Source organism: Uranotaenia lowii, chromosome 3, assembly GCF_029784155.1.
Source record: "Uranotaenia lowii strain MFRU-FL chromosome 3, ASM2978415v1, whole genome shotgun sequence".
Classification (NCBI taxonomy): Eukaryota; Metazoa; Arthropoda; class Insecta; order Diptera; family Culicidae; genus Uranotaenia; species Uranotaenia lowii.
Genome location: NC_073693.1, coordinates 345,235,336 through 345,248,048, shown reverse-complemented (window position 1 = coordinate 345,248,048; position 12,713 = coordinate 345,235,336). Strand labels below are relative to the sequence as shown.

At 37.7% G+C, this 12,713-nt stretch overlaps 1 protein-coding gene across 1 annotated transcript in view; it reads left to right on the top strand.

Annotated features, from left to right (window-relative positions):
* Nucleotides 1-12,713, top strand: part of LOC129753917 (opsin-3-like) — a 112,930-nt gene that overhangs the window by 62,395 nt on the left and 37,822 nt on the right. Inside the window, exon 2 of the mRNA XM_055749768.1 lies at nucleotides 2,058-3,004. Coding sequence (XP_055605743.1) covers nucleotides 2,534-3,004 — 471 coding nt within the window. The 5' untranslated portion in view covers nucleotides 2,058-2,533. The remainder of the gene's footprint in view (nucleotides 1-2,057; nucleotides 3,005-12,713) is intronic.

Genomic DNA, 12,713 nt, shown 5'->3' with positions numbered 1-12,713 from the left:
AAAAATGACAAAAATGACAAAAATGAAAAAAATGACAAAAATTACAAAAATTACAAAAATGACAAAAATGACAAAAATGACAAAAATGACAAAAATGACAAAAATGACAAAAATGACAAAAATGACACAAATGACAAAAATGACAAAAATAGCAAAAATATAAAAAAAAACATAAATGACAAAAATGACAAAAATGACAAAAATGACAAAAATGACAAAAATGACAAAAATGACAAAAATGACAAAAATGACAAAAATGACAAAAATGACAAAAATGACAAAAATGACAAAAATGACAAAAATGACAAAAATGACAAAAATGACAAAAATGACAAAAATGACAAAAATGACAAAAATGACAAAAATGACAAAAATGACAAAAATGACAAAAATGACAAAAATGACAAAAATGACAAAAATGACAAAAATGACAAAAATGACAAAAATGACAAAAATGACAAAAATGACAAAAATGACAAAAATGACAAAAATGACAAAAATGACAAAAATGACAAAAATGACAAAAATGACAAAAATGACAAAAATGACAAAAATGACAAAAATGACAAAAATGACAAAAATGACAAAAATGACAAAAATGACAAAAATGACAAAAATGACAAAAATGACAAAAATGACAAAAATGACAAAAATGACAAAAATGACAAAAATGACAAAAATGACAAAAATGACAAAAATGACAAAAATGACAAAAATGACAAAAATGACAAAAATGACAAAAATGACAAAAATGACAAAAATGACAAAAATGACAAAAATGACAAAAATGACAAAAATGACAAAAATGACAAAAATGACAAAAATGACAAAAATGACAAAAATGACAAAAATGACAAAAATGACAAAAATGACAAAAATGACAAAAATGACAAAAATGACAAAAATGACAAAAATGACAAAAATGACAAAAATGACAAAAATGACAAAAATGACAAAAATGACAAAAATGACAAAAATGACAAAAATGACAAAAATGACAAAAATGACAAAAATGACAAAAATGACAAAAAAGACAAAAAAGACAAAAAAGACAAAAATGACAAAAATGACAAAAATCACAAAAATTACAAAAATGACAAAAATGACAAAAATGACAAAAATGACAAAAATGAAAAAAATGACAAAAATGACAAAAATGACAAAAATGACAAAAATGACAAAAATGACAAAAATGACAAAAATGACAAAAATGACAAAAATGACAAAAATGACAAAAATGACAAAAATGACAAAAATGACAAAAATGACAAAAATGACAAAAATGACAAAAATGACAAAAATGACAAAAATGACAAAAATGACAAAAATGACAAAAATGACAAAAATGACAAAAATGACAAAAATGACAAAAATGACAAAAATGACAAAAATGACAAAAATGAAAAATATGACAAATATGACAAAAATGACAAATATGACAAATATGACAAATATGACAAATATGACAAATATGACAAAAATGACAAAAATGACAAAAATGACAAAAATGACAAAAATGACAAAAATGACAAAAATGACAAAAATGACAAAAATGACAAAAATGACAAAAATGACAAAAATGACAAAAATGACAAAAATGACAAAAATGACAAAAATGACAAAAATGACAAAAATGACAAAAAGGAAAAAAATGACAAAAATGACAAAAATTACAACAATGTCAAAAAAGACTAAAATTATAAATTTGAGAGATGTGACAAAAATGACAAAAATTGCAAAATGGCACTCACTCATTTATCATAGGCTTAAGATTATTGCGCTTTTTTTTCAATTTGAATTCGTTTTAAAATAACATTTGTTACATATTTGAAACATTGTACCATTTTTTAAATCAACAATACATCGAAACCTCTTGAGAAACTGCTCTGAATTCGATTTCAAAGGGAAAAAAATTAGAGCTCTCTCTTTTATTTCAATAATCAGAATGCCAATTCGATAGATTTTTTATTTCAATATTCAAAAATCGTAATGAAGTTTTAAACTCAGAACCTACAGAATATTTTAGATTATTTTTTCTCCAACCTCATCCATTTCAGACCCGATGCTTAAAGCCTTCAACGTCCAATCCAACAAACAATTCCCAGACGGTTCACGAGAAGATCCCTCTGGCGGTCACCCGGCAAACTTTACCAGCACCGAATAATTTGCCATTCCAAATCAATTTTCCCGCAATCGACGTCGACCGGCGTCTCGGCGGCTGATCCAAAAACAAACACCCAGTGGACACATTTAGGAACATTGGAATTGCAGAACGAGTACCTTTTCTGAGCTCGCTGATAGCTCCAAACTTTAGATCAAAGCAACCCACCCACAAATGGTTCCGATTATCTGCCCGAGTGGAAACCTTTGCGAAAATCGTTCAACCGCCCGGGGATACGTCGTCGTCGTGAAAAAGTGACGCGGCATCGTTCGCCGGAATTGTAGGAAAGAAAATGTTCCGCTCACCGCCACTCGTTGCCCAAATCCGCCAACGTCATCAGAAGCAGCAGTTCCACCAGCGCCAGGTTCCGGAATGATGAGCAGCGACATCAGCGGCATCCGGAATGTCGTCGTGGTTTCCAATAGCAACGCAAGCTCGAGCAGCACGAGCGTCGCCGCCTACCCAACTAGCCTTATCATTGCCGCCATTTTGGCCAACACGAGCGTCGTCGTCGGCCTGGGGCCAATCATGGGTCCAATCTCGGGCCCCTCTCCGGGAACAACGGCACCGGGAGGATCCGGAGAGGGGTTTCTGCTGCCGGGGGACATTGGCATCATTGGCAGCACAAGCAGTAGCACTAGTAGCGCCAATCAGGGACCCCCGGACGCTGGGCCAAGGCCACCGGGGGAAGGCAATGGGGGGACGCGAACCGAGGACCATGGACCGGACACCCTGATGGAACCCTGGGCCTACGTTGCCTCGGCCGTGACGCTGTTCTTCATAGGATTCTTCGGCTTTTTTCTGAATCTGTTCGTGATTGCTCTCATGTGCAAGGACGTTCAGGTAAGTTTATTCCTTTGAGTGGTCCCTTTCATGTGCCAGGCCTCTTATCTCTTAGAAAAAAAAACTCGAACCAAGAAGATAATAACACTAGCCAGTGGTTTTTGTGCCAGTCATTTTACGGCTAATTTGAGGCTTTCAGCACGACGACAGTGCTGTTATTCTAGTCCGAATAGCTGTTGTTTATCAATTTTTGTAAAGAAGCTCGTTGGCTTGGGGCAAAAAACTGACGTCGTGTTATGATACCACATAAAATGGTTGAGAAATGTTTATCCGGAAAACATCCGGGGAAAAATCGTTTTCAGAAAACAGAACCAAAATCCTGCTTTCTTTAATCATCACCATCGAAGGTTTAGGCAGAATTAAATCCACCCTCCAGATCATTTTTGGTTGTTTTTTTGTTGGATTAAACTTACTCAATTGATTTCGAGAATAAGATGGAAATAAATTTAAAAAGCATCGAGACATTTTAAACTCATAAAGGGTGATACGGTCAAAATTTGGTGAAGGAAAAACACTTGTAAATCGGTGAAATCGTTTATTTAAAAAATCAAATTTAATTTCTTTTTCAAGTTTAATTAGTATAAAATTCAGGAAAAATATTCAGTTAGGCTTCCGATTTTCCAAATCCGAATTGCCGGGCCTTACGCTTTACGCCTGCCATCAGATTTTGTACAGCCACCTTTTCCACCTTCTTCGCCGCAGAAAGACAGTTTGCGTTGAACTGCTGCTCGTCCTTAGCAGTTTTTTTGGTCTTCTTTAGGTTCCGCTTGACAATAGCCCAGTATTTCTCAATTGGGCGGAGCTCTGGCGTGTTGGGAGGGTTTTTGTCCTTGGGAACCACCTGCACATTAATGGCGGCGTACCACTCCATGGCCTTTATACTGTAATGGCAACATGCCAAATCCGGCCAAAACAGTACGGAACAACCGTGTTTCTTCAGGAAAGGCAGCAGACGTTTATTCAAACACTCTTTCACGTAAATTTCTTGGTTGACAGTCCCGGAAGCTATGAAAATGCTGCTTTTCAAGCCACAGGTACAGATGGCTTGCCAAACCAGATATTTCTTCGTGAACTTTGACAGTTTCATGTGCTTGAAAATATTTGCAACCTTTCTCCTTACTTTTGCCGTATAAAACTCCTGTCCAGGAAATTGCTTGTAGTCGGCTTTGACGTAGGTTTCGTCGTCCGCAGTCCGTCACGCAGTCAAACTTCGTCAGCATCGTCGTGTACAGCCTCCGGGATCGCGCTTTGGCCGTCGTATTTTGTATATCATCGCGATTTGGAGTCACTACCTTCTTGTAAGTCGATAGTCCGGCTCGTTTTTTGGCGCGATGCACGGTTGTAGACGATACACCCAGCTTATTTGTGGCATCTCGGAGAGAGAGGTTAGGGTTTCGCTTGAAACTACCGGCAACTCTCTTTGTCGTCTCAGCGGCTTCCGGTTTTCGTTTTCCCCCCGATCCAGACTTCCTGGCTGTCGACAAATGTTCCCCAAATACTGAATCAAAGCAATCGAAAGATTCCTTTTAATTCAACCACGGTAAATGAAAAGTTCATATACCAGTATTTCGATAGCAACTTACTACCTTCTTCAGAGAACGTTTTCGATTGATGAATGTGTATCATTTCTCTCCCTTATATTATCCGAGTTAGGTAAGCTACTAATAGGTAGCACAGGCATGTCAAACTCGTTTAGGTGTGCGGGCCGCATTAAAAATTTTCTACGACGTAAATAGAGGGCCGCAGCCAAAATCAGCTAGAAAACATAACATATTAGTTTCGCGAAGATTAGATACGAAACAATGGAATATAGTTAAAAGTAAACTTGGAATGAAATTATGCGTTAAATTTTTATTAAAGTTTTTAATGTTTAACATTCTTATATTATAATGCATTATATCTATTGTACTTATGATTGACATCTTTTCATTTTCAGATACTAGTTCATTAATATCAAGTTGAAGTTTATTTGTCACTGACACTGTTATTATTGATGATAAATTTGTATCAGTTAATCTCGAACAATGAGGAGTTTTTGTAGCTTTCATTATGGAAAAAACTGCTCACATAGATAGGTACTTGCAAACATAGCAAGAATTCCGGCAACAAATTTCTCGTGTAAGCATCATAAGTTTTTTTGTCGCTAGAGTAGTGTCCTTTGACATTGTACTCTTTTGGTACACTTAGCTTAAATAACATATCAAGCAGATTATTTTGTTTAATATCGATGTGCAAAAATAACTCACTCCCATTTTGTCTGAAATATTCTTTTTTCTCCTGCTAGTAGATGGTGCTGTAGTAACTAATTCTTTGTGTGTATTAATTTCTATTTTTCTGAGAAATTAAAAAAAAAAAAGCTCTGACATATTGGCTTATATATGAAGCTCTTGGAGCCAAAGGGGTGTAAGTGCAAAAATGATCATTTTTGAGATAATCACTCTAAACAATTAGTTCCGTACCCTTGGCTCTATTGGGTCACGGCGATGTTGTGCTTTCTTGTGTTTATAGGAGTTCACGGTTTGGAAACAAGCTCAAAAACTAACATGAACCTGACAGGGCGGTAGCACATAACCTTATTCGATATGAGATCATAGAAACTTAATTTAAAAGTGGTTTAAAAATTATAATGATGTATAATTTTTCCTTTGATGATCCATGTTGATAAGGTGAATGGGAGTTGAAACACTTGCCCTCCCTTCCATCGGACAAAAAGAGCATTGCGCAGTGGAAATATCACAATTAGATGTTTATAAGTTGATATTTCCACTTGTTGACCACCATGCGCAAGTTAGGTTATAACAGATAGTATTGTGAAAGATAGACAACTGTAATCAATCTTTTAGGATAGTCTATTTAGGATACTGGATAGGTGGGTGATTTAATAGTAGATACCATTATTAGTTGAATGAGAACGTTAACAATTACATACTGATATGGTAGATTGATAAAGAATAGATGTGCAATGGTATTCGTCACCCCAATGCTCTAGTAAGGTTTATGAATTTCGGAGGCTTATTCTTAAATCAAGCATTTTACAAGATCTAGAGGCTCATTGGATAAGAATGCTGTTTGAACTGTTTTCTAAAAAAAATCTTTTTCGTTGTAATAGGTACTTTTTTCTGTAGTTTGTCAGTCTTTAAATCATATTTCAGGTCCTTTATTTTTAAGAAGTTCTCAAAAAAAAAAAAAATATTTCTAATACAGGCTTTAAGCAAAGCATACGGTAAGACACGTTGAACAACTTCTTCGCAGGTGAGTGTTCTCTTATTATTATTATTATTATTTTTTAGTCTTACTGAAAAGAATATCAACAAAAATCAACTTCACAAAGGCAGCAGTGTGTATGATAGTGAAAATGATGGATAAATCTATCATTTTCCTAACAGGGTAGTAAATCACAATCTTATTAAACGTGGTTTCATATTAAGATCTATAAGAAAAAGTGCTGAACATTTTTAATTAGTTTATTAGTGTTTATTTTTAATGAGCCATGTTCATAAGATGAATGGAAAATGAAACACTTGCTCTTCCTTCTGCTAAACAAAGGTAGTATTCCTTAGTGGAAACATCACAATTAACAGATGATGCGTTTTATGTAATGTTGATAAGTGTTATAACAGTCATATTGATTATTTTTTTAGATGTTTTTTAAAATTTCTCACAACTCTGTATAAGAATTACTTTTTTTGTTCTGTAGAATTATTACGCTTCAGATTCAGATAGACAAATTCTGATTTTAGTTCGGTTTCTTGTCATTCTAGTTTTTTGTATAATTACCGAGTTTCCAAGCATGTGTTCTAGATCTATTAACATTGACATATTTGGAAATATTTTTATTAACTAATCTATGTTAATCCCGAGTAAAAACAATCAAAAATTCAAATTTATTGAAACGAGTAAGGTTAGGTGACAGGTAGGGAAAATTCAACTACGGTAAGATAGTGAACCCTTCTGACAATGATATCGAGACTTTGGCGTATGTTATCATACTGTTACTGCTCGGTTGAATTGAAGGTTGGGTTAACTCGAAGTTCATGTAGGGCCCATCTGTTCCAGTCCGTCGAGCACTATCTTAACGCTTCCTCCCTCTGGTGCTTCAGAACTCTCGGGCTCTGTTGCCGCTATCCTGTTCTAAGCTATGCTACTCTCGTGTAAAGTTTCCTCTTCTGTCCCCCGTTCTGTTTTTCCTTTCCGGGTCAGCCAGGTAGCTTATAAACCCATAAAAAAAAAAAATCACTCGAAACAATTAGTTGTATTAAAATCTTTATTCAGTGCTTGTTTTAGATTTTTATAATTTTATCTTCATAATTTTTGGAACGGAAAAACACTACAACTTTTTAAAAAAGTATATGGAAAATCGCACATCAAAGAAACTTTGAAGCGTGCTATCTCGAAAGTAGCTTTTGTGCACTAATACCCCTTTGGCTTTGAGGCCCTCATATGATGTGATTGCAATTGTTTACAAAAAAACTTAACTTTATTTATTGATGTCAAGTTTCAAATTTAAAATCGATCTCTGAATCCAGAAAGATGTCAAAAAAATATCTGCGAAGAGCAGTTTGTTGGTCAGATTATAGAAAATGATAATTTTATGAACAGTAGCTGAAGATATTTTTAAAAAAACACAATTTTTTTTTTCATTTTACAGTATTTCAAAAACTGCTATAATCAAAATTTTCGATTTTTTTTTTCATTTCAGTGACCGGTATAGTATTAAAAATGACTCTCAATTTAGGAACTAAAAATATTGTTAACTAGTGTTATTAAAAATGTATGCTGTTTATACTCACGTATTCGGATAGGTTTGAGACAATAAGAAGACTCCAGCGGTGGGATATGTTTTTGTTCAATTTCGGTGCAACCAACAAACTTACCGCGAAATTAACTAAACGTTATACAAGTGGTCACTGAAATAAAATTTTTCAGAGCTACAAATTTACTCACGGAAAATTTTTGATTATTTAGCGCGTGCTTTTTTACAACGAATAATGTTTTTTTTAACAAAATATCACAATATGTCTGATGTTCCTTCGGTAAAGCAAAAATAATAGTACCGTAAAACGGGGTAACTTGGATCACCGGGGTAATTTTGACCATCAATAAATGTTTCCACATTATTATCAATAACTTTGTCTATAGTTTGAATTTTTGAAAACTGTTTTCTACGTTTGAAAGCCTATTAATTGAGTATCCAATAGACAAAATTTGGATTGTATTTGAAATTGTTTTCTGTTGGTAAAAATGTAATTTCAAAATCTTTAAATATCTACTTTTTCCAAGGCACACTAACAAAGAGCTCTCCTGATGATAACAAAAAGTATTTAGAAGCAAAAAGATGGTAGAATGTGAAAAAAACAACTTTGATTCTTTGTATATGAAAAGTTAAAGTGCTGTTTTTAAAGTTACTTAATGATAAATTTTTGATATTTAAAAAGTAAGTACATTTTCCAAGAGTAAGCCCTTATGGGATAAATGGATAAGAATCCTATCTAATGATTAACTTTGAGGAAAAAATGAAAATGGAAATAGTGGGAAGGCCTAGGGGAATGTGTGAAGGCAAAATTTCATTTGTATTTTGAAGCTTAAACCACTGACCATACTGACTGGACACTCGATTTCGTTTTCTGGATAATTTTTCCAACAGTACGCAATGTCGATTCCAGAGTGCGCATCGATCGATTTGAAGAAATGCTATCCCAGTTAGGAAATGCCACCCAACATTAAAATAAAACACGCAATTTTTACGTTAAAATCGGGCTAAACAGGACCGTTTTTCCTACAGGGTATTTTTTGTCAAATTTTTCAGGCTCGCCACCTGCCGTCGGTATTGCGAACCTGCAAAATCTGACAACAAAAAATTAGACAGAAAATAGCTGAATTTTTGTTCTAAGTGTCATGTCAGTGTGGTCAGTGCTTAAACTATTAAGCAATTATTATTATTTTTGCCCCTAAATGTATGCAGCATCATTGTTTTTTTTTTCGATTATAAATGTTTTTAGAAGGAAACGTTAAAACGCAAGGTTAAATTGATAAATTAGACTTTGTAAACAATTATGAAGGTGTTTTGTATCCCTTATGATCAAGAAAACTCGTTAAAACTCGTCAAATTGGAGACTGATCAATGTAACCCCAATGCATCAATTCCTGAACAGCGACGAAATCGATTTTTAAATCAAATTTAAAGTAGTACGATAAATTTCTGCAACTTTGTTTCACGTTCATAGAAGTCCAGTACTGGTTTTAAAAATAACAAACATGCCACATTCCCCTTAACGGGAAAAATAATCGAATAATATTGAAAAGAGTGATCAATATTACCCCGGATTACGGTACCAAAATACTTGGAAGATATTTATGTTGTTTACGCTATGAATGTTTACGCACAATCTTACACGGAAGCGGAATCTCACCTCAATCTGTGGTTCAGAGAAACAATGTTACACGTGTTTTTCTGAAAGGAAATTTGAACATCGAAAAACATTTGCATTAAGTTGAAAACGTTACATTCAACTTTAGTTTTTTGGAGTAATATTTTACATAAAAATGCGTGGTGTTTTTTTATGTGACAATTTAAGACGGGGCTACGCGGACCGCATTGACCAAGGCCGAGGGCCGCATGCGGCCCGCAAACCCCCAGTTTGACATGCCTGAGGTAGCAGAAACCTCCGAATGCTCGGCAGTTGTGCCGTTGTCTGTTTTTTGGGTCTACCTACCCTATTCTGAGTGTTTTCTGGTAGATCCAAAAAACAGACAACGGAACAATAGAGTTTTTTGGGCCCGGATGCTATACCTGCTACTTTTTTGAAGCGTTTCATGCCACTTTAGCTGTTTCCTATTCGGCACATCTTCCAATCATCGCTGGATGGAGGAATCTTTCCCTCACTTTGGAAGGAAGCCCACATGTTTCTTGTTCACAAAAAAGGTGACAAGAGAGATGTTAACAATTACCGCGGAATTTCAGCTCTACTCGCGATAATCAAATTGTTTGAATTGGTTATCCTGGATCCCATTAATTCGTGCTTCAAGCACCAACTTTTCAACGATCAGCACGGGTCGGTTCACATCTTTTGTGCAAGACAGCTTTGCTATGAAAACCCAAAAAGATCCTGAACATTTGGTTCTTCGAGCCGGATTCCAGAACACAGAGTCTGCCAACGCCTAGGATAACGAATAATTTGCCCACCACTAAAGTATCGCTCAATGGGGGCAAGATTCCTTATAATTTGGTATTGGCAGTCCCTGATTTTTGGAATCCGGCTCGAAGGACCAAATGTTCAGGATCGCTCCTGACGTCGAAACTCACTCATTCATAACATTACAAACTAGACTTAATGGACTGTAACTAACTACAATAAAGTGGATTTCGACACAATCTGGATACAGCCTACACGGCCTCTGACCTGCCCATTTTGGGTCTCTTACACTGACCATACACTGACTGGTGGGTCGGTGTAGGATGTCGTCACCGTCGGGAAACATTCGAGTCGTAGCGTTCAAAGTCCCGAACGTGTGCCGGGACAGGCACGAGTCCAGGACAAGCTGCTCTCGATCTGGCTCACAACGGGCAGAAAAATTCGCGGGGGGCTGTCGAGTAGAGTGCGTCCCCGACCCCACGGTTTGAAGCTACAAAGATAAGGCATCATCTTTTGCGTGGTGGATGCCGTGGGTGCGTCGCGTTCGTGCGTAGGATGCTCCACCTTCGGGGAGTATCCGAGTAGGGCTGTTCTGCTGTGGGGATAAGACTTTACCTTCATTGCAGTGGAAATCGTTGGGAAAGGGTTATTCCACGTTCGGGGAATACCCACGGGTAGAGTCTTCGTTGTCCGAGTCGTTGCGATAAGTCCCGCGCATGTGCCGTGACAGGCGCGAGTCTAGGATAAGCTGCTCTCGATCTGGCACACGACGGGTAAGGTGGCAAAGCTCAATCTCTGGAGATAAGAGGTCGGGCTTCGAGTCGTCAGAGGAGAGGTCAGGCCTCGAACCTCCAGGTGGAGAGGTTTGTGTGGTCAACCCCGAGTCTTTATGATAAGGAGTCGGGTCTCGAGTCGTAAGGGGAGGGATCAGGCCCCTTATCAACAAGAGGAGGGGTTCAAGTAGTCACCTCGAGTCACTACGAGGAGAGGTCAGATCTCAAGTCGATAGAGGAGAGATCGGGCCTTGAATCGTGCAGAGGAGAGGTAAACCTCGAGTCGATGCGAGGAGGGGTCGGATCTCGAGTCGTTAGAGGAGAGATCGGGCCCCAAGTCGCGAAGCGGAGAGGTTTGTGTGGGAATCTCGAGTCATTGCGAGGAGATGTCGGTCCTACAGGCGTCGAGTCGTAAGGATGATAGGTTTTGCTGAAAGTGGTCTCGGTAATGAGTATTGCCTTGGAGCGCACTAGCGCGAGTAGACCTCCCACTATTGAAGTATAGTGTGCGAAACAGGTCTGCGGCTTCAGGTGGAATTTAGGGAGTAGGGAGTATACACGGAATATATCCTGAGTCTTCCCAGTGTACTCATGGACCCAGAGTAGCAAACTGAGGGGACACGGTGGCTCGCTGTGCCTTGGAATACAATCCGTAAACCGGAATTTACCACCTGTGGTTACCAACTAACAAAAACACTGGCCTCTAGGGCCTCTAACAGCCTGCTTCTCGGGCCGCTTACATATGATCCTTACTCAAGGATGGCTGGTCGGAAAAAAAGATCGAACTAAGGACCAACTTTGGCTCCACCCTGGAATCCAGCGATGGAAACGAAATGATTTCGATTCGACCAACGCTTAGTCGCAACGTCGCAAGATCTCGGTATGTTACAAACCAAGAGCGAACTCAATCCCGTCGGCAGCTGAATCGAGTTGGCATGATGATGGTTGAATACCTACATGCAACATTTTGGGAGTGATGTAGCTCCGAGAAGGATGCTACTCTCTATGCTCGGACTTGAATAAATTCCTACGTACGCGCAGACGGCGGCAACGCTATTCAAACCGTATGGAGCACATCTCTCAGATTTCCCCTCAGATTTCCCCTTTTTTGACAGATTTAAGCTTTTTTCTTCAAATTTGAGCTTTCATCTCCTATGCTCTCAAGCAGGCTTGGCAAAACTCATCGTCATGAGGCGTGAAGCTTTGACTGTGAAGCCTCTTGGTCCGTCAAACTCAATTGACTGTTCTTTAACGACCAGTCACTTCGTTTGCCAGTCATTCAACCCCCAGTCGTTTGAAGCTGAAAAAATTTCATAGTCAGCATTTACCAATCGCATTCGAACGAGTCGTCGACCGAGCTGAAGACGAAAAAGAAACGCATTTATTATTATTGTTACTCCTGCCAGCAAGCCGAAGACGACCGAAGACGAAAAAGAAACGCATTTATTATTATTGTTGCTCCTGCCAGCAAGCTCGTTTTCAGTTTTTTATTGCGATTGTTGCTCTCTGCCAGCAAGTCGTTCAATTAGTTGTACCTGCCGTCAGCAGCCGATCGAAGTGTGATGAGATTTGCCAGTCACTCTCAGGAGAAATGTTGACCGTGTGTAGGAGCTTCGCCAGTCGATGATGGAGAAATGTTGATTGTTGTCGTGCTTTGTCCGTCATGCGAAAAGTGAGGCTCCGTCAATTGAGAACAGTGCCAGTCGTTTGATGAAACAAAACTAGTCGGGTCAAGCGTGACGGGCGAAATTTACCAACACTGCTCTCAAGGCAAAAAAAGCTTAAATCTGGAGAAAAAAAGCT